Source organism: Gekko japonicus, unplaced genomic scaffold (genome assembly GCF_001447785.1).
Source record: "Gekko japonicus isolate JY-2015 unplaced genomic scaffold, Gekko_japonicus_V1.1 scaffold313, whole genome shotgun sequence".
Lineage (NCBI taxonomy): Eukaryota > Metazoa > Chordata > Lepidosauria > Squamata > Gekkonidae > Gekko > Gekko japonicus.
In genome coordinates, this window is record NW_015174283.1 from 467,735 (window position 1) to 489,583 (window position 21,849).

The window sequence follows — 21,849 nt, forward strand, 5'->3', positions numbered from 1 at the left end:
TGGATCAGGCCAAAGGCCCATCCAGTCCAACACTCTGTGTCTCACAGTGGCCATAAATACCAGGTGCCATCAGGAGGTCCACCAGTGGGGCCAGGACATTAGAAGCCCTCCCACTGTTGACCCCCCCCCCAAGCACCAAGAAGACAGCGCATCACTTGCCCCAGAGCCCCTATCTATACCTTGTGGGCTGATAGCCACTGATGGACCTCTGCTCCATATGCTTATCTAATTCCCTTTTGAAGCCGTCCATGCTGCGACACTTCGCTTTTGTGGTCGGGATTACTCAGTTTGAAGCTGGGAGCGGGGAATTTCTGGGAAGTAGATGCCTTGTGCTTTGCCGTGGGATGTCCTCCCTGTCTTGTGGGAGTTGGCAGCGGCACAGCCTTTGATCCTTCCTAACTCCTCCCCCCTTCCTCACCGCCCTTACTGTGTGGCTCATCCCTCACTTGGTGCCAGCTGCTTCTGTTGTCTTGGGTCTCTCTTCTCACCTAAGAGCAGGGGCATTTTCTCTTCCTTACTTTCCGGTGGGCGTTTTTGCCCCCGACCCAGGGTTAACCGAGATGGGTTTTTGGATTGCAGCCTAACAAGATCCAGTGCAGTGATTCAGACTGTTGCTCTGGAGCAAGTGTTGAAGAGTGCGATGCATTCTGTGTGGCTCCATTTCTCATTGTCCTGGTGAACTGAGAACCAGCCACTTTTCATTCAGAAAACATCTCTGTCTGTGAAATTATAGACACCTGCCTGGCTGGGTGACCCTGCATGTAACAAAGCGGTGTTTGGTCCGTAAATGCTTCTTCTACAATAAACGTATTAACCTTTAAATAATTGCATGACTGTCTTTTTTTTTCCTTGTGAAAGACTAACACCCTTCTGGAATCTGTTTTCTGGATCTTTCGTGACCTTTCTGCATCTCAGGGTTCTCTCTCTCGGTATTCACTAATTCTAATGTTTACCAAGCACGGCTGGGCTGACTTTATACCCTGCTCAGCATCTACTTCATACTAGAACCAAATCCTGGGAAGGGGATGGGTGGCCCTCAAGCAAATCGCACTGCCACCCCTGCCTTACATTGCCTTTTTCTCCTCTGCGTCTGCATCTGGTGCAGGCAGGGGGGCACCCCAAAAGTGACTGTCCTTTGCTTGGGTGGAGGAGGTGGGGTGGGGCTTGGTGTAAACAAAACAATCCTTATGTCTTCCTTGTGGCATTATGAATGAATGTGGCATTGTGTGGCAAAAGAAAGGGTAAGAGCATTGATTTCTCCCGTTGCACTTGAAGCCTCTTTACACATTATGGAGTGGACAGGATGGGCATGCAGTGTTTGCGTGAGTCTTCCCAGTGGGCCCAGTAGTGCTCCCCAGGACCATTTCCGGTTGGGGAAATGGTGCAGGATGGAGAAGCTGAAGATCCTTCTCCACGTGTGCCGCAGCTGTGATCCAAAAGGGGCATAACGCTTCCGGGAATTGAGGAGAGCCCACAGTGCACATCTGCCTTACATAGGACCCAGGGTGGGGGACCCTAGATTCAGCCTGCATGCTCAGAAGAGGCACATGGGAAACATTTGATTTCCCCTCTCACGGTAAGATTTTCTGGTGTGTGTGTGTGTGTGTGTGTGTGTGAGTGTGTGTAACTCCTGGCCCCACTGGTAGACCTCCTGATGGCACCTGGTATCTTTGTCCACTGTACGACAGAGTGTTGGGCTGGATGGGCCATTGGCCTGATCCAACATTGGCCTCTCTTACGTTCTTATTTCTAAATAGGTGGGTTCTCTGTATAAATTAATTTTTTCCCTAAGAGAAAAATGGTTCCAGGACTCGATTCTGTGTGTTCTGGTGTGGTGACCTCTGTTCTTCTCTGCTCCCTCAGGACGATGGCTCTGATGAGTGTTCAAGACTCAGACAAAGCACATCAAAGGTGCAGCAACCTCCAGGTGAGTTTGTGGGTTGTCGGCCAGATGGGTGGGTGTGGCTGAAGCTTGCAGGGTGCACGTGTGGGGTGTGGCTTTCCCCTCACTGTATCCCAGAACATCTCCTAAGGACCATCAGGAGGCAGGGGGGAGCTCCAGCCTGTGCTGGTTCCAGCCGTTAGCCCATGCTCTCTTTTCTAGACGCCTGCTGCTAGCTCAGTTTAAGCTTCCTTCTTCTCTCTCCATTATAGTTCCTTCCAGCACTACCTCCCAGAACCTGATCCAGGACTCTGGCCTCAAGAACAGCACCAATGAAGAGGAAGTTCCGGTAAGGTGTGGGAAGGGCTGGTCTAGCTCTGTAATGGGCTTTGGTGCACTTTGCTGAGAGAGCTCAGTCAGAATAGAGCCTCCAAGTTCAAGAGCAGTCTACCTTAGATTACCAGATGATGGGGACAAACAGTGGGGGAAATCAGCTACCTTGCACTGGGGGAAGGGGACAGCAGGGCAGGATAATTAAAATATGCTTTCTCCTCCCCTCTTGGCCTCTAAATGGCCACTGTTGGAGACTAGAGCAATAAAATTTTGTTCACTCTTTGTTCAAGATCCCGAGGCCCTTGTGCAAATCTTCTGTTGCTCTGGAGGCTGCTTGTTTGTTTGTTTTCCCCAACCTCGATCCAGCTTTCTTTTTGGTGAGCCACTCGTCCGACTTGTCAGTTGGGAGCAGAGCCGCCCCCCCCCCCCCCATGCCCTGTGCCATTGCCGAAATTGTGCCAGTGATGCGTGTGCATTGCCACCATCTTTGCTGAGGACAGCACAGTTGGACCACGGGCCAAATTCAGCTGACCCATTCCTCACAAGAATAGTAGGGTCTCCCAGAGCAGAAAGCAAATGGCTGACAGTAGGCCCTTCGCTTTAAGACGGCGAAGTTCTAGACCTCATGACTGTGCTTGAAAATCCAGGAGAGAGCTGGTTGGTGGAAAGTCTTTCCTTAGTGGTCTGTTCAGCCACTTTCTCCGTGCCCTGTGCCAGGGAAGCAACATAGCTCAGCGTTAACAGCAAATGTTTTGCATGCGGCGTATCCCAGATTTAATCCTTGACATTTCCAGTTGGAAGGTCTCAGGCAGCCAAGCAAAGGCAGCTGCTGCCAGTCAGTAGCTGGTAATACTAGGCTAGCTGAACGACTGGTTTGATTCCACAAGGCAGCTTCATACGTCTGGTTTCTCCTCCCAGTAACCCTGTGAGGTAGGCTGGTGGTGTTCCTGTTTTAATGATTGGGAAAGGTCAGGCAGAACCATAGAGCTGGAAGGGACCTCCAGGGTCATCTAGTCCAACCCCCTGCACAATGCAGGACATTCACAAATACCACACACACCTCCTCAGTGACCCCTGTTCCATGCCCAGAAGATGACAAAAAACCTCCAGGATCTCCAGCCAAATTGGCCTGGAGAAATATGGCCAAAGCTGTCTGGGCTGGGTAGGCAGAGACAAGACTGGCTCTCCTATGTCTGAGTGTGACTCTCCAGCCACTAGGCCACAAATTTGGTATCCAAAAGGTGGAGAGACAGCCCTTCTGTCGGGAAGTGGCTGTGACTGTTTCTGTTTCAAGGTTCACCAAGCTTTTGGAGCCTGCAAACAATTTGGAATCCTGACGGGATGGTGGGCGCAGCAACAAAATGGCTGCCACAGGAGGCAGAGCCAGCCACAAAACGATTGCCACAGCTTGATTTTGGTAACACAGTACAGATCCTTGTGCTGTAGTGGCACAGCACACACACAAAAAAGATCTGCACAGCCGATCAAATCTCCAATGGCCAATCAGAAGCCTTGCTGGGCAAAAGCCCTACCTGGCCCCACCCACCTCCTAAAAACACTTGGTGGGCGCCAGAAAAGGTGGTGTTGGGTGCCGTGGTGTCCAGAATCACCACATTGGGAACCCCTGTTCTGTCTCATCCCAGTATTTCGCTTTTCTGGAGCTCTTTTTGTGGGGCAGCCCTCTTGCGGTCTTGTGCTGTCCTTCACGCCCTGACTCAGGAGAGCACTGCCTCTAATGTCTGTCCTGACTTTGCCTTAGAAATTCCAGGACACCAGCCAGTATGTGGTAGCTGAACTTCGGGCGTTGGAGACAGAACAGAGGCAAATCGATGGGCGGGCAGCCATCGTGGAGAAGGAGCTACGAGGACTCATGGAAATAGGGAAAGTGTTCTGGCTCCAAAAGTGACACGACGTCGGAAGGAGCTTGTGGAAGAGGAGAGCACAGACCAAGCCAGAATGGTTCTGATGGAACAATAACAGGGAACTGGATTTCCTTTCTGGGCCTTTCTGGGTTTTTGCCGTCCCAAACAGCCTTTTGGTGCCACCCACTGTCTGAATGTGGAACTACCACCAGGAGACATCTCAGGATGCACTGGAGATTGTTGGGTGGAAGAAGTTGTACAGCCACATACATTCATGCAAAATCCAGGTAATTCGATTTTTTGGACCAGCCAGACTAGCACAAAACTCTCTGCAAGCTTGCTTACCAACAGTGTGGCTGAAGGCTTCTGCCTGCTACCCTTCTGTCTTTTTAAATTTTGCAACATCTATTTAATTAATTTATTTATTTATACCCCGCCCTCCCCGCAAGCGGGTTCAGGGCAGTTTACATATTTGGTCTGTAAATTACCATTCATTCACATTAAAACAGTTTCAAATTCAATTACAATAAAACAAGAGTCTCATAAAGTGCTAGTGCCAAAACATTCGGTACATAAGATGGAATGCTGAAAGTACCATACTGCCTGACAGTTTGCCACAGTCAGTGGTCTTCCTGAGCGCAGTGGTAGAGGCCAGATGTTGAAACTACGGGCCGGCTCATTGGTAGTAGTGGAAGCGGCTCCTAGTTGAAAGCCTGGTGGAAGAACTCCATCTTGCAGGCCCTGCAGAACTGCACAAGATACCGCAGGGTCCTGATCTCCTCCAGGAGCTCATTCCACCAGTATGGAGCCACCACTGAAAAAGCCCTGGCCCTGGTGGTGGTGAGCCTGGCATCCTTGGGGCCTGGCAGGGCCAGTCGGTTCTGGGACCCCGACCTCAGTGCTCTCTGGGGTATATATAGGGAAAGGCAGTCCCTCAGGTATGTCGGACCCTGGCCATATAGGGCTTTAAAGGTAAGCACCAGCATCTTTTCAGTTTGGTGTAGTGGCTAAGTGTGCAGACTCTAATCTAGGAGAACCGGGTTTGATTCCCCACTCCTCCACTTGCACCTGCTAATGTGACCTTGGGTCAGTCACAAGCTCTGGCACAGATGTTCCTGAAACAGCAGTTTGTGTCAGAGTTCTCTCAGCCCCACCCACCTCACAGGGTGTCTGTTGTGGGGAGGGGAAGGGAACGGAGTTTGTAAGCCGCTCTGAGACTCCAAATGAGGGGCGGGGTATAAATCCAATCTCTTCTTCTCACCTTGAAGCAAATTTGGTATGTTATTGGCAGCCAGTGCAGCGCCTTCAGCACAGGTTGGATGTGTTCCCATCTGGGAAGACCCATCAGAAGCCTGGCCATGGCATTCTGCACTAGCTGCAGCGTCCGAATTTGCAACAGGGGCAGCCCCATGTAGAGTGTGTTACAGTAGTCTAGTCTAGTCTCGAAGTGACCGTCGCATGGATCACCGTAGCCAGGTCGTTGCGGCTGAGAAGGGGAACCAACTGCCTGATCTAGACAAAGAGTTCTGGTGAGCATGAAAGCTTGCACAGTTTGGGGCTAATTTGGTTGGTCTAACGAAAGGTCTTACTCAGATTTTGCTCTTGGTTGGTTCAACTGGCTCAGATTTTCTCACAGGACCCTGAGTATTGTTGTTTTATGAGGCATAGAGAGTGCTTTTTTAAAAGAGTTTTGCAGAACCACATATTCCATGTTTCCCTCATTTTGCAGCTCTGGCAAGAAGCTCTGGCACTGCTTTAAAAATGTATTTGTGGATATGCCCCTAAGATTTTGGGGGTAGGAATATATAGGTGCCTTTGCATGCGTGAGAGCAGTCCTGAATGGATGAGGGATGTAGGGATGGGCCCACGCCAGTGGCATTGATTTGATACTCCCTTTTCCATAATTGCATTGCAAGTGTCATCGTTTTAGTCATTCCCCGGAGAGAGACTGTCTGCAGCTTGTTCTACCATTATCATGCAATTGGAAAATCCCCACCCCATCATCGTCCAGACTGGTTTGCACAGTACGGCGTAGCTGACTTGTGCTCTAAAAGCTGCCTACTTGTAAGAGATGGAAACACACAAGATTGTAGCTCCCCTTCCACATAAAGAAAGCTGAAAAAGGAAACAAAGAACCCAATATCTTTTGTGAGTTTGTGGTTCCTGTCTAAACTGCACATGTGAGTAAGCCCCTCAGTGAGCAGTATTTCCCTTGCATGGCCAGCGGGCTCATAATTGGAAGTGATTCTGAGAGCCTAATGAGGGGGTTAGAAGGTACAAAAGTTGTCCTGCAAATATATAATCTGTTAATGAGCTGACTCGTAGCACTGTTTACTAGCTACTTGCTCATAACCCTTTCACTACTCATTTTTGACGTTAAAGAGGAATCCTCTTCCTGTTTACAGAACTTCCCTGTGTGGTCACTTAGAAGTGATGCATACTCACCCCAGGGGACCATGAGAGTGGATGTAGACAAGCCTGAGCTTAGGGATAGTCACTCTGCATCAATATGATCCTGAATGCATGCCCACAGGCTCACACCTGGTAGTTCCCGTTTTACAGAGATGCCCAGCTGAGGCCAGGCGAGTGCTAGAGTGAAATGATGCTCACACAGTCTCCCCCTTTGGCTGTTCCATTTCAGGGGCCGACAAGCTGAAAGAAGAGGAGCTGATCCAGGAATGGTTCACGCTGGTAAATAAGAAGAATGCCCTGATCCGGCGGCAAGACCAACTGCAGCTTCTGTGAGTGTGGTGGAGAGGAAAGGGAGGGGCTTCCTACGACCCTCAGCCCAGTTTCCCCCTGGCAGGGTGTAGGAAAGGCTTTGCACCTATAAGGATGTTTACCAGTTAGGAGAAAGCATGCACTCCCCCCCCCCCCAAGAAAGTGTGCATTGGTCTGACACGTGACGTCACTTCAACAAACCCTGGATGCTGCTGCCCTGACATGTATGTTCACCCTCTAGATGGCTTCAGCTCCACGTTCAGACTTGCCCATCTGAATGAGCCACTGCAGTATAAATGGCACAAGGAGTGAACCAGCAGTTCCCGGAGACAGGTGCCACATCCGGCTGCCCATTCATCGAGTGTGGAGTGGTGACTGGCATGTCCGGACCGGCTGTGAGAGAGGGAAAGGAGAGAGCAGAATTGCAGACTCTACACTGACCTAGTTTCAGAGGGCTGCCGTGTTGGTCTGCAGCTGAAGAGCCGGGTTCAAGTCCAGTAGCACCTTTAGAGGCCAACAAGATATTTTTTTTTGGGGGGGGTTTGAGCTTTTGAGAGTGAAAGCTCCCTTCCTCAGATGGCCATTGAAGGTGAGACCTTGACCCTGGGGAGGGAGAGGAGGACACATGGCGGCTGCAGCCCCATCTGTAGATTGTCTGGAGAGAAGAGCCTGTCTCACAGGCCCTATGGAGGGGGGAGCCGTGACTCTCGAAAGCTAATGCCCTCAAAATCTTGTTTGTCTCTAAGGGGCTTCGGGACTCTAAGCTAGCTGTTCTTAATTTGCACGCTCACGTGTGAGCACTGCCTCTAGACAAGGCCCTGCTGCACCTCTTCTCGTTCATGGGGAGGGCGGGGTAAAATTGCAAATAAATAACAAACAACAACAAACAAATACCTTTATTGGCATAAAAACAAATAAATAAATTAAATAAATTCTCCAGGTGCCTCTGTCCTCCACCTGCTTTCTGCAGCAGTGCAGTAGAGACCTCTGGTCTTTCAGGAAGTCCCTGCACATAACCCCCCTTGTAGGGAACCCATTCCTGTCTATGCAGTATGGGAACATGTGCGCATGTGCGAGAGGAAGCAAGAGCGCAGAACTCTAGGCAGGTGCTCCTAACACCGGCTTGCCACCCTCGGTGTGAACACAGCCTCTGCTTCCTCCCCCAGGATGGAAGAGCAAGACCTGGAGCGGCGGTTCGAGCTCCTCAGCCGTGAGCTGAGAGCCATGATGGCTATTGAAGGTGAGACCCTGGCCCTGGGGAAGGAGAGGCAGGGCAGCTGCTGCCACGTCTCTAGGATGCTGGGAGAGGAGAGCCTGTTTCACGGGGTTGCTGGGAGGATGAAGTGGAGGAGGAGAGAACGATGCAAGCCACTTGAGGGGGGCACCCCTTGAGGGGAGAAAGAGAGCGGGTATAAGAGTGCCTCTGCAGCCAGAATGTTGCCTGTTGGGACAATGCCAACCTTCCCTCTGTACTGAGAGTCAGCGGGTGTCGTGGCTAAGAGCAGCGGACTCTAATCTGGAGAACCGGGTTTGATTCCCCACTCCTCCGCGTGAAGCCAGCGGAGTGATCGCGAGCCAGTCACAGCTCTCTCAGAACTCTCTCAGCCCCGCCTACCTCACAAGGTGACTGTTGCGGGGAGAGGAAGGGGAAGGTGATTGTAAGCTGCTTTGAGACTCCTTCGGGTAGAGAAAAGCGGAGTATAAAAACCTTGAAAACCCATCTCTGAGCCACTCCAAGAGCCTTCCCAGATCAGGGAAGGGTCAGCAGCAGCCATACACAAAAGATGGGAGGGGTGAACTGTAATGCCTGTGACTGGTGAGGGCCTGCTCTGCTCCCCCCCCCCCCCCGCTGGGTTTGGCTCAAAACAGAAGCCCAGAAGCAGCGCGAGCAACTCCTCCTGGAAGAGCTGGTGTCCCTGGTGAACCAGAGGGACGAGCTGGTGAGAGACCTGGACATCAAAGAGAGGATGTGAGTAGTGCTGATTTCTCGGGATGAGTTGCCCAGGCAGAGGCTTTAGAGCAACAGGGAGAGGACGCGCACCCCAAGAGAGCAGGAGTCAAAATGCGAAAGGCTGGAGGCCTCCCTGGATTGGGCCTTCTCAGTGCAGGGATTCCCTGGCCCATCGAGGAGGGGCCGTGGTCCAATGGCACTGCATCTGCTTGGTATGCAGAAGGTCCCAGGTTCAATCCTTGGCGTCGCCAGTTAAAAGGGTCCGATAGTAAGGTGACGCGAAGGGCCACTGCTTGACATGCTGGAACGCTGCTGCCAGTCAGAGGACGTGATACTGACCTTGACAGATGAGTAGCCGGACTCAGTATAAGGCAGCTGGCTTCATGTGTCATTTTTCTGCCAGCAACCAGGATGGCCCACTTGTTCAGACTTCCTGCAGAGAAGGCTCCTGGGTTGGGTGCCAGGGCAATAAGGAAGGCATGGATGCCTCTCTGAGCGTGTACGGGCTGCTTTCCCCTTCGTAACCCAGCTTACCTCTGGAATGGGCAAGACAGGGCTTTCAGTTCTGAGGGGAAAGTATTCCAGCAAGGCTTGAGCTCCAGCACCCTGCATTTTAGAAATTAAACTCTGGGTGCTGCAGAATGGAAGGAAAAGCATTTCATAGTGCTGGGGGAATGCAGAGAAAAGATGACGGGCACTGGAAAAAGGTGTGTGTGTGGATGGAAATCAGTAATGGATTCTCTATATCACTGCAAAGCTACCGAGAGAGACAGAATTGGGTTCACAGGTCTGTTAATGGATCCTTAAGACATAGAGGATATGGGGGAGGAGAGAGGGAGGGCATGAATGAGAACGAGTACTTTGACATTAGTATATACAGAGTTTTATTTTGAGGGTTTTTGTTGGGATTCTTTTTTGAGGTTAGTCAGCAGAGTATTAAGAGACTGAGTCCATGGTGTGTTTAAAAATATAAAAGTTTACTATAAACCTAACATGGGAAAAGGGTACACAGGATAGAAAATAACAAAAGAGCTTATACGCCTACATCCTTACATCTAAAGAGCCGGAATGGTGTCTCCTTCTCTAGTCAGAACAAAGAACCCACAGACGGGAAGAGAAGCCACAAAATGGTAATACACCGTGACACTTTAGTCCCAATCAAATCCCTAGATCAGGGAGAAAATTCCCGTGCTTCCTATTGTCTAAACAGATTGGTTACAAACAAACACGTGACTTAACAAACATCATTAACCCTGAAAATACTGAAGTGTTTTTAACTTCTAACACCCAACAGTTTTTTACCTGGAATATCTTCCCTTTTATTTCATGGATAAGATTGGACATTTTAAATACAGTGGAGAAGACGTGTGCATTTCCCCCTCTCCAAAAATTTAAGTGTCTTCCCCCACCTATTACATCCCTTGGGGAAGCAAGCAATATTTGGACTGATAGGAAGAAGCTGGTTGCTGGGAAGGGCAAATATTGAAAAAAGGGATGGTTTGGTGACTGCTGCACGAGATTGGTCCAGCATCCTATTGGAGGGACGTAGGAATATCCCAGTGTTGGTAGCTTGCTATGGCAGGATATAGCCAGAGAGAGAGAGTAACATGATTTGACTCCCTGGAAGTCATCAGGGCCATCAACTAATGCCATTGAGAAGTTGGCAGCCTTTTTAAAAAGAAAAAATGGTAAGAACAAAAAGTGCAACGATAGCCACCATCCCTGCGAACTAAGCTGATTTTTATCCGTATCGCTGAAAGGGTTAACATCTCTCTTTCTGTTGTGTCTCCCCCCCCCCCCCCCGCCGTGAACTGGAAGAGGATGCCAGACTAGAAAGGGGATTGCAACAGAGAAGACGCAAGCTCAGCCGCAAGGAGAAATGCCGCGTCAGCTGAGGCGGCAAGCGAGTTGCTACTCTTCCCTCCTTCCCGTACACGTCAGCAGGGGGAGTCAGCAAATGACAGCACTTCTTGTTCCCTAAAGACAGCACCTCCCCCAGTTGTCCCCCCCCCCCAGCCTTCACAGGGGCACCTCCTGCCCTGACACAGTATTGCGTCCTGCCAGTGCCAATCATTACCCACAGTCCCTTGGGGCCTTAAGCTGCTTGTCGCTTGACATAAGTTATGCCAAAGAGGGGCTTGGGGTGGGGTGCAGTCCTGAGCTGCTTTCTTTCACTGACCCCATTTCCAAGACCCTAGAGGATATTTTGGATGACATTTTTTTTAGGGCAGTGCCCGGGAATCTACTATCTGGAGAGAGCAGAAAAAACATTTTAATCTCTCTCTCTCTCTCTCTCCAAACTTCAAATCTATTTATTTGTGTGTGTGTGTGTGCGCTTGTCTGTGAGTGAGCTCCTCCTCTAGTTTTAACGTCTCCCCCCCAAAAAAAACCCCAAGGATGCTGTTGTTTTTTGAAAACAAAGCTTTTACAGGGCTCTGTATTTTATTTTTTAATTATCAATGTTGTTATTCTCCTCGATGGTACAAAAGTCACAAAGTGCCTTGGACACTCTGACAGCCGGATTTGGGTCATGGCGAACTTTTAAATCCCAGTTTCACACCACCCTTTTCTTCTCTCCTGCCCCCCCCCCCCACAGGTTGGTCTCTTCCAGGTTATTTGCACTAAATTTGTACCAGGGTTTGAAATAAACAGATCAAAAAGACATGAGGCTTGAGAAACTAATTTGTGGCGAAGCATTTATTTCCAAATTCTCTTTTTTTTGTATTTTTTGCATTTGTGTGTGTCTGTACCTGGAAGTCATGGCGACCTCTGGCAACTGGAGCACGGAGGACATTCAGAGAAGTGGCTTGATAGCCTGCCTCTGCCTCCCAGCCCTGGCATTCTCTGGAGGTCTCCCATCCAAATACTTGCCAGGGTCACCCTGCTGAGCTTCTGAGATCAGGCTTGCCTGGGCTGTCCAGCTTGGGGCATCCCCAAATCCTCTTTGTATGTCTTACACAAACACAAGTTGAAAACATACTGTCACTGAGGAGATCCTTCTTGGCTGCTGGCCACGTTACGGGGGGGTGGAGGTGTCTACAGCTCCAGAGCCAAATGTGGCTCAGTGCAGAACCGAATAAGGTTCTTTTAAAAATCTTTAAGCTAAGGTATGTTGGAGGAATTTGTGGAATGCTAGAATAACCAGTATGTGAAGACAATGGCAGGCAAAGACATTGCACATGAGTGAAGGACTTTGTAGAGATGCGTCTTAGAAAGGGAAATGTCAGAGGTGAACAGTTGCCGGTGATGTAAGGGCAAACCGTGCACAGACTTATGCCCATGCACTGAAACAATTGTGCAGGATGTTCCTGTGTATGTTCATGACTTAGTGTGCCACTTCCTAATAAAGGACTCACAACAACCAGATTTTGGGCTACAGAAACTTTATGGATTATTCGTCAACACACCATTTATTAGCAACATTGTTTATTTTCAGTTATGCAAATATGTTTTCTTAGATTGGGGTCTTTCTTGCTCTGAATTTTGATGTGCTTTGGCTCTTTCATTATAAAAGGTTGTTGATGACCCCCTGCGCTGTTGCGACACCTGAAGATTGCAGCAATAGGATGTTGACGAACATCCTGTGGGGGAAGTGAAAGTTCAACTTTAATGGAAAAGGAAGTGCTGTCAGTATTTGGTTGCAGACCTCATGTTAAGTGTGCGTGCCTATGCTCACGTGTATGCATGCAAAAACTACATCCAGGCTGTTCAAATAGTAGAAATACGTGGGAAACATTGTTACAGTGACTGTTGCCCCCCCCCCCATGGATAAGGAATCTCACTGGGTGCTCCTCCAATGCAGGAGACTCTTGTACCCCTCCTTTCCTGGAAGCACCTGTAAAGTTATCCAGACTCTATATTGTCATTCATTTTAAGAGCAGATTTGATGGTTGTTTCCTATCTGCAGGGCAGCAAAACACGCCATTCACAAGCATTGTTTCTGCATATTTGGGGGACTCCCCAAGTATGCAGGAAAAAAGTTTAGTGAATTACCCCCCAGAAAATGGCTTGATGAGGACCAAGCATGCTCATTGCCCTCCACAGGACACAGAATGTTGAGGGCAGTTGGGTGGTTGTTGAAGAGAATAAAAAAGGGAGTTGGGAAGGAAACTTGACCTGTCCTGGTCCCTAGCGGTTTAAGACATACTGGAGTGTGTGCGAGGTACTCTTCCTCCCCCCCCCCCCCCCCGGAACTTACACAGCTACTTCAAGGTTCAATCCCTGGTATATGTATTGAAGAGGATATTGGGGAAACAAAATTTAAGACCAACAACATTTTCCAGGACAAAGTTTGAGTCCAGTGGCACCTTTAAGAGCAACAAAGTTTAATTCTGGGTATAAGCTTTTGTGTGCAGGCACACTTCATCAGGTATCATTGTGTTCCCCCCCACCCCACCACCAAGCAAGCCGGGGAAAGAGAGGTCGATGCAATTGCCAGAAGTGATGCCTGCAATCACGGGGGATGCAGCCAGCCATAGTTCTGGCAATGACAACACTGACGCCACATTTTACAGCATTCAGATATGCAAACTTGTAATACAGCTGGGGGAAAATATGGATCTGTCACATCTCAGTGGTTCATGTTACGTAGGGGTGTTCGTGAGGTGGGGAGTGTCCGTTTGGGAGCTTCCAAAATTCTGCCACCCCACCCCCACAGGCCTCCAAGGCTCTTTGCGAGAAGAGCTCGGCAACTCTCCTGAACCAAGCCTAGAACAGTGGTTTTTGTCTGCCAAGATACTGAGAGGTGGCACAGGGCGATCTTCTGGCCCAGATTAGGTATCTTGACACCAGGAATGGTCCAGGAATGTGGTGGTAGAATGTGCCATCAAGTCACAGCCAACTTTTTTCAAGGCAAGAGACGTTTGGCGGTGGTTTGCCATTGCCTGACTCTGTGTTGCAACTCTGGACCTCCTTGGTGGTCTCCCATCCAAATACTAACCAGGGTCGACCCAGCTTAGTTTCCCAAATCTGACGAGATCAGGGTAGCCTGGGCCTTCCGGATCAGGGCAGGTTCAGGAATATCTATTTTTGTATAATAAAACTGCCAGGACTTAGCCAGGAAATTTAAAGTATCCCACCAAGGTATCAAGCATGGGTAAAGAGTGTCTCACCTGACACAGAGCAACGAGCCCCACGAGCATCTCAGTATAACCAAGCTGGGTTTTCCAATCGCAGCGGGGACCGCTTACAGGCATGTGGGAGTCCCAGCAGCTCTTCTCTGAAATGATCCCGGGCCCACCCTGCCCCCTAACTTTCCCCATCAGTCTAACCTTCCCCACATGGCCTCTTCTGTCTCTGTAGCCAAAGATTTTCCCCTGGGAGGGGGCTGCAATTTGCGTGGGGCAGGCTGCCCACCTCCACCAAGGGAAACATCAAGTGGGCCCTCTTTCCGTGGGCCTGTCGGGGGGACTTATCGTAGACACTGTGGCCAAAGCAAACTGGTCCCTGGCCAGGATTTCCACGTGGTCATCGTCCTCCCGGGGAGAGTCCCGAGCAGGGGCAAAGAAGTGGATGAAAGCACGGACTTCCCGCAGCCTGTATGCAGTCTCCAGAGTCAGGAGCATGGCCAGGAGACCCACAAGGAGATAGCCTGGAAGGAAGGCAGGGAAGAAAAGATCGTAAGGACGGGGAAGCTTCCCATCGCCTCCACCAGAGCTGGAAAGGTTTCCACAGCGACATGCTTGTGATATTGTTCACGCGGTACAATCATAGCATTCCCCGGACCGCATAAGCCCCTCCTCTCTGGAAGCCACCTGTCCCCCATTGTTGGTAGTGGAAGGCGCTGCCAAGTGGCGGCTGAGTCACGGTGACTCCCGTAGGGTTGCAAGAGGCAAGAGACGGACAGAGGTGGTTTGCCGTTTGCCTGCCTCTGCAGGGCAGTCATGGGCTTCCTGGGTGGTCTCCCATCCAAGCACTAACCAGGGCTGACCCCTGCTTAGCTTCCCAGGTCTGACGATATCAGGCTAGCCTGGGCCACCCAGGTCAGGACCCTCCTGGCTACAGAGCCAGTTTGGTGTAGTGGTTAGGAGCGCGGACTCTGATCTGGGAGCACCGGGTTTGATTCCCTGCTCCTCCACATGCAGCTGCTGGTGTGACCTTGGGTCAGTCATAAGCAGTGTTCCCTCCCAGCTGAGTTAGTGTGAGCTAGCTCACAGGTTTTTCGCCTCCGGCTCAAACATTTTCGTCTTCGTTCAGGAAGGATGGCTCCAGAGCAAACTACCGTATTTTTTGGACCATAAGACGCACTTTTTCTTCCAAAAAAAGTGAGGGGAAAAGTGTGTGCGTCTTATGGACCGAATACTGAGCCCCAGGGTTCAGAATATTTTTTCCCCTGTTTTCCTCCTCTAAAAACTAGGTGCGTCTTATGGTCCGGTGCGTCTTATGGTCCGAAAAATACGGTAATTTATGCAGCAGCCAAATCTCCTGCTCACAATGTTAATGCCAGTAGCTCACAGAGTAGAATTTTTGCTCACAGAGCTCCATAGCTTAGAGGGAACATTGGTCATAAGTTCTTTCAGAGCTGTTCTCTCAAGGGCAGTTCAAGAGAGAGCTCTCTCAGCCCCACCTACCTCACAGGGTGTCTGTTGTGGGGAGGGGAAGGGAAAGGAGATTGTAAGCTGCTCTGAGACTCCTTTGGGCAGTGAAGGGCGGGGTATAAATCCAATCTCGTCTACTTCATCATCTGCATATTTTCAGCCTTAGTCTCCCTTCTGATTATTTCTTGCTGCTTCTGCACAAACCCATCTAACATCCCCCACCCCCGGCCTCTCTTCTCCTGCCCCCGTTTTCAAAACTTCTCTGTGTGGGCAGTGCTGTCTAAACCAGTCCCTCGCTGGTCGTCTGCTCCCATCCCCACCATTCATTGCTCCTTCTCCCTTGGCTTTTCTCCCCCTTTCTCTCTTGCCATTGCTCATGCAGACTGAGTGTGAGACTCCTAGAGGAGAGACTACATGGCCTCTCTGTTCTACAGAACATGCAGCACGCTTATTAGTTTATTTCCAAAGGTGCTCCATGGTCCTTATCTTCATTCCAGCGCCAGCAAGGTCAGGATCTCCATTTTATCAACTAGGGAAACTGAGGTACGTAAGTAGGATTTGAACCCAACAGGTTGTGGCATTAGTTTAATTCCTGACACAGGGGGCTGGCGTTATGCTTACCTTTCAGCCTGATCTTTTGATGCTCCATTTTTTTTTTGCCTCATCTCAGCTGTAAGGTGTTAGTCATTCCCAGGGCTTTTTTGGTAGAAAAAGCCCAGCAGGAACTCATTAGCATAATAGGCCACACCCAACAGCAGAAACTCATCAGCATATTAGGCCACACCCTGACAGCACATCTCATTAGCCTATTAGGCCACACCCCATGTTACCAGAAGTGTGGTCATCCAGCCACACCCACCTTTTGCTTCTTATTCTATTTACTTTGTTTATTGTCAAAACGCAGGGCCTTTTTGTAGCAGGAACTTATTTGCATATTAGGCCACACACCCCTAATATAGCCAATCCTAATGAGTTTCTGCTGTTGGGTGTGGCTTATTATGCTAATTAGTTCCTGCTGGGCGTGGCCAACGTGGGAGCCAGCCAGAACTCCATTCCTGTGTGTTCCTGCCCAAAAATAGCCCTGGTCATTCCACAGATGAGTGGAATGCACTCTATACATGCTCAGAGGTGTGGTGGAGGAGTTAGATTTGCTGACAAGGATCTTGGAGATCCAGGTTCAGATCCCCACTGTGCCATGAAGTCTGGTGGGTGATCTTGAGCCGCTCAGCCTACACTACCTCACAGGCTTGTCACAAAGGTAAAATGGAAGAGCAGAGACTGATCTTTGAGTGCCTTGGAGGAAATGCAGAATTAAAAATGAAATTAAATAAATAAATATATATCCCACTTTTTAAAACGTTTCACCGAACATTTCAAAGTGGACCTCTGACATTTTAAGCCGGTTCTGTTGTCGAGGGGCTCGGTGGTGGAAAGTGCTGTCAAGTCGCAGATGACTTACGGTTGCCCTGTAGGGTTTTCACGGCAAGAGCTGAACAGAGGTGGTTTGGCCATTGCCTGCCTCTGGGTAGCCACCCTGGACTTCCTGGGTGGTCTCCCATCCAAGTACTAACCAGGGCAGACCCTGCTTAGCTTCCAGAATCTGACATAACGGGCTAGCCTGGGCCATCTCAGATCAGGGGTGTTGGATCCTTAAGGTAAAGGTTCCCTTGCTCGAAAGCCAGTCGAATCCGACTCTAGGGTTGCGGTGCTCATCTCTGTTTCAAAGCCGAAGAGCCAGCGCTGTCCGAAGACGTTTCCGTGGTCATGTGGCCAGCATGACTAAAAACCAAGGCGCACGGAACGCTGTTACCTTCCCACCGAAGTGGTACCTATTTATCTACTTGCAATTTCTTGCTTTCGAACTGCTAGGTTGGCAGGAGCTGGAACTAGAGATGGGAGCTCACTCCGTCATGCGGCACCCGGGTCTCGAACTGCTGAACTACTGACTCCCACAGCTTGCAGTTCAGCGTCTTAACCACTTGAGAAGTTCTAGAGCTGAGTCTTTTGTCCAATTCACCCCTACTACCGCATCTATACCTTTGGTTCCAGATCAGCCTGGCTGTATTTTACTAAAATGTCCCCCCGTTTTTTCACCCTGCCTTTAATAACAGATGCATGGTAGGCAGAAGTTCAACAGATTAATCTCTCTCACATGCACACACCGCATCTCCATGCTGAGAACAGCTGCAGCTGTTATAGATCCAGAATCCCTGCCTGAAAAAGCGGGACTCACATCCCAGACCTGGTGGCAGGACACTCCCTCCCCCAACACATTGACTGCACAATCATTTCTGGAGGACACTGCCCCCTGGTGACGGCTTACAGGTGATGCTGAGCTCATACAGCTCATGCAGAGGTGGCTGGGAGCTTCCCTTGGGCACGTAGTCCCCCAGACCGATGGTGCTGAGTGAGATGAAGCAGAAATAGACAGACTGCAGGAAGTTCCAATCGCCTTCCAGTGCCCAGAAACAGACAGCTGGGATAAGGATGAAGAGTCCGAGGGTGGTCAGTCCCAGCCCTGTAGCATGCGCCAGGGCAACACGGGCCAGCGAGAAACCCCAGCGCGTGTGGATGTACTGCACGGGCCGATAGCTCACAAAGGGCAGCAGGTGCTGGAGGAGGCAGCCCAGGAGCAGTAACGTCATCGGGATCCCCAGCAGCGAGTACAAGACACAGAATATTTTGCCCCCGTCTGACAGAGGCACTGTGTGGCCATAACCTGCAAGCAAGAGAAACAAGCCATGAGCCTCTGCCCTGAGCGTGCATAGTCACAGTGCTCCCAACAGACAAGGAAAGGCAGACGCAAGTGAGAGAATCACTTTCCTTGGCTCAACCTATACCTAAAACATAAGATGCAAGCTTTCAAGTAACACAGGGTTCTTCTTCAAACAGGATATTCCCAATAGGTTGTTGTTTATAGTAACGTGGTAGCTCTTACAGACTCAGGAATGTAGATTATGTGAAGAACATGTGCACTTTTGTCTATCTGATTTCCGAGTAAGGAACCAGAGTGAAAAACCACTCCCACTCTGTTTGCACATGTCTACAACCTTCACACCCAAACCAGGAAGAAATGCTCACCATTTAATCACAGCAATCTTTATGATGTCAGTTTAAAGTGTGTTCAGTGGCAATTGGCTCCTTTTACATTATCTTGAAAATGTAGCTTAAAGAATGATTTCCCCCCTATCATTTCTCTTTGCTGATAGGTCCCCTCTAGCAACCCTCTCTAAGTCATCCCCCCAAAACAAAAAAGGAAGAATGGTTTCCAAGGGACAGAGGTACAAAAAATCAGGATTGCCCCAGGTTGCATGGGTATGTATATTCTGAATCATATCTCAGTTCATTTGAACCTTCCTGGAGATTCAAATATGTACGTGTGTGTTTGCTCTTAGGGAGATGGCCCAGGCCCCAGAATGAGGCTATTTGAGTGGCAGTCTGGAGTTAGTTCCTTGTTTTAAAAGACCTCTCCTTTCCTTCCTTGAAGCCCCCCCCCCATGCCAACCCTTTCCTTGTTCTTACTGTGTGTTTAGACATCACCTCTAATCCCACTTAAATGCTACCTCCTAGAGTTGCCACCCGGACATCCTGTTTACAGCCTATATTTTGGGAGTTCAGTTCTGAATGCCCAAAGCGCTTATTACTGGAGACATTGTCTCCACGCTTTCTGGAAAGGCAGAATGACATGCCTGAACAAAGGAACTTTAATCACTGATGCCTGAAGTTTTAACAATGTGTGCTTGTGAAAGAAAAGGGTTTGGCAGTGGAGAGTTTGCTGCAACATAATGCAGAGGTTTTAATGAAGCATTTTCTCTCCCATACAAACAAAAATTGCCGTAGTGGGATAACAAAAGCTTATCTTGACTATTCAATGTTAGTAACCTGTTTTCCAGCCTGGCATTTCCTACTCTGAGCTACGCTCCGAGAGAGGCAGTTCATCTCGCCTCACTGGAGCATCAAATGGCTGGCCCGTCCCAGTTCTGCCTGGTTAAAAAGTGGCTGCTCTTTAACTGTAGCTGATTTCCGTTTATGATGTTTGGTTCTATTAGTGCCTTCATGGACTTTCAGTTTTCAAGTTTCCCTTTGTGTCACTGTTATGTCAACACTGCCAAGAAAACGTGCTGGCAGGAAAGACAGAAACCTGCCATGTGATAGAAAAGGGGTCTCAGGGGCCCCGAGGCTAGTTCACTGGAGTGATTTTGGGGAGACGGGACACTGCAGGCTGCAACTTCAGGTCCTAGGGGTGAGGAATGGGGAGGGGGGTTAGGGTCAGCTCCAGATTGAAATGGGGTACATGGCCGTAGAGTCCACCCTCCAAAGGATCAATTTTCTCCAGGGAAAATGATCTCTGTAGTCTGTTGATGAGCAGCAATTCCAGGAGATCCCCAGGTCCCACCTTGAGGCTGGCATCCCTACCAAGTCATGCACATCCTTACAACTAAAGGATTTGCAGCCCCCAATTCATCCCTACTACTACACCAGTTTGGTGTAGTGGTTACGAGTGGCAGACTCTAATCTGGAGAACCCGGTTTGAGTCCCCACATGCGGCCAGCTGGGTGACCTTGGCTGGGTCAGCCACAGATCTTTCACAGCTCTCTCTGCCCCACCGACCTCACAGGGCATCTGTTGTGGGGAGAGGAAGAGGAGGAGATGGTGAGCCGCTCTGGGACTCCGAGTGGAGGGCAGGGTATGAAAACCAACTCATCCCTTCAGGGTCTTCGGTAGCAGCCTCCCCGCCCCCCAATCCCATGTCTGGGGATTTGAAGGATGGTCAGAAAAGTCTGTCCAGTTTGCCACTGAAGGGTGAGCCTTTCTGTTTCGGCTGGGCAGATGGAGGCTGTCTTTCTTGTGGGGTGGTCCCACCCTACCCCGCACCTCCAACGGTTTCCCGCCACCCCTTTTGCTCCGGACCTGATTCAGGGCCTTTGCCAGGCCAGCCGAACACAGCAAGAAGCTTCCCCTTAATTTGCAGGTGCTGCTGAGCCCCTAGGAGGTCAAGTGTCAGAGGCTCAGAGCCTTACCACCCTAACCCTCCTGTTCTGTATTTAGAGGCCCCTCCTCATCGACGGACTTGACTGGTGAGGCCCGGGGGCAGGGCTCAGCAGGCTGCTGGCGGGGGGTGGGGGGCAGTGTTCCCTCTAAGCTGAGTTAGTGTGAGCTAGCTCACAGTTTTTTAGCCTCCAGCTCACACACTTTTATCTTGGCTCAGGAAGGATGGGGCTCCAGAGCAAACTAAATTAGGCAGTAGCCAAATCACTCACTCGTTAGTGCTAGTAGCTCACAAAGTAGAATTTCTGCTCACCAGACTCCACAGCTTAGAGGGAACATTGGTGGGGGGCCGTCATAGGGGTCACGCATTGGACACCAGCTCCGGCCCAAGGCTGGGGGGGGGGGGGGCCCCACAGGGCCCGGCTGCCGCTTACCGGTGGTGGTGAGGACGCTGGCGGTGAAGAAGAGCGCCGAGGTGAACTCCCAGTTCTCGTCGCCGGAGACGTTGCCGAGGCCGGACACGCCGTAGTTGCCGGCAGCCACCAGGCGCTCCAGCAGGCGCTCCAGCCGCGGCGCCGAGAGGCAGGCGCGGTACTCGTGCAGGAGGCGGGCGCGGGCGGCGCGCAGCTCCCGCCGCAGGGCTTCCTCCGGCGCGCCCTCCAGGGCCACCAGCACGCCGGCGCCCAGCAGCAGGAAGAGCAGGTAGGCGCCCAGCAGCAGCCCGTAGCGCCACGGCCGCGGCACGCCGCCCAGCTCCATCGCCCCGCTCAGCCACACCTGTGCCAGCTCGCCCAGGTGAGCCTCTCAGGTGAGCTGGCCCCGGCCCAGGGCGGCTTCCCGGCCGGGCGGTGCGCAGAGACGCGGCCCCCACCCCTCCGCCCACATGGGAGCAGAGGCGGCGGCAACGGGGTGAAACGAGGCGCGAGAAAGAGGGGAAGCAGGTGAGCCCTGGGCCAAGAAGGGAAGGCTTCTCGCGTTAGAAGTGACCAGTCAACAACACTGTAGATATTGCGAAGTTGAAGTGCTGCTGTTTGTAGGAAAGTAAAATGTTAATTAAATAAGCTGTAACTAACTAGGTAAGATAGGCAAGCTGACTTGAGGAGACTTCTGGTGGGGATACTATAACCAGGGAGTGTTTCATCTGGTTTTTATTGGCTGTTTGGAAGTGAGTCATTGGCATTCCTCTGAAGGCTCTACTGACTGAGGGCATGCAGTCTGTTAGATATACCAGTAACATGTTTTCTAAGTAAAAGCAAGTTTTGTTGTTGTTACAAAGTTTAGACTACGCACAGTGTTGAGTCAATTTATTTTTAATTAACCAGCACCTAGCCCCAGCAGGGTGCTGTGAGAACCTGCAGGAACTAGGAAATAAGAGAGTTGAGGCTACTTTGGGATTGCTGCTTCAGGCGCCTTCCTGAGTCTGGCTTTTGCCTCTGGTAAGTAGCATCAACAGCGCTGTTTATGATCTGCAAAACCTGCTCACTGCAGTAGCAACTGCAGGCCTAAATTAAGATGTATAGACACTGTAGGCAGTGAAACCTCCACCTTCAGCTCCCTTGAAGAAGACGTAGGAGC

The 21,849-nt window shown here is 50.5% G+C and overlaps 2 protein-coding genes across 4 annotated transcripts in view; one reads left to right on the forward strand and one right to left on the reverse strand.

The window, feature by feature from the left end:
* The window catches only part of EHBP1L1 (EH domain binding protein 1 like 1), a 49,903-nt gene extending 38,383 nt beyond the window's left edge, over positions 1-11,520 (forward strand). For both annotated transcript variants that reach the window (XM_015423936.1, XM_015423935.1), the window contains 8 exons: positions 1,864-1,927; positions 2,155-2,231; positions 3,975-4,091; positions 6,715-6,818; positions 7,965-8,038; positions 8,653-8,767; positions 9,780-9,783; positions 10,561-11,520. In XM_015423936.1, coding sequence (XP_015279422.1) covers positions 1,864-1,927; positions 2,155-2,231; positions 3,975-4,091; positions 6,715-6,818; positions 7,965-8,038; positions 8,653-8,767; positions 9,780-9,783; positions 10,561-10,644 — 639 coding nt within the window. In that variant the 3' untranslated portion in view covers positions 10,645-11,520. The remainder of the gene's footprint in view (positions 1-1,863; positions 1,928-2,154; positions 2,232-3,974; positions 4,092-6,714; positions 6,819-7,964; positions 8,039-8,652; positions 8,768-9,779; positions 9,784-10,560) is intronic.
* A 141-nt stretch (positions 11,521-11,661) lies between these two features.
* Positions 11,662-21,055, reverse strand: KCNK7 (potassium channel, two pore domain subfamily K, member 7). 2 transcript variants are annotated; one of them, XR_001482846.1, is made up of 4 exons: positions 20,709-21,055; positions 17,609-18,004; positions 13,861-14,339; positions 11,662-12,330 (listed from the first exon to the last, which is right to left on the reverse strand). XR_001482846.1 is itself a non-coding variant. In XM_015423913.1 (3 exons), exons 1-3 carry the CDS (start codon positions 21,031-21,033, stop codon positions 14,122-14,124), a joined length of 939 nt encoding a protein of 312 aa, XP_015279399.1. In that variant the 5' UTR covers positions 21,034-21,055; the 3' UTR covers positions 13,681-14,121. The 2 variants fall into 2 exon arrangements, 1 of the variants encoding a protein (XP_015279399.1); XM_015423913.1 differs by lacking the exon at positions 11,662-12,330 and having other exon boundaries at positions 13,681-14,339.
* Positions 21,056-21,849: the final 794 nt, after the last annotated feature.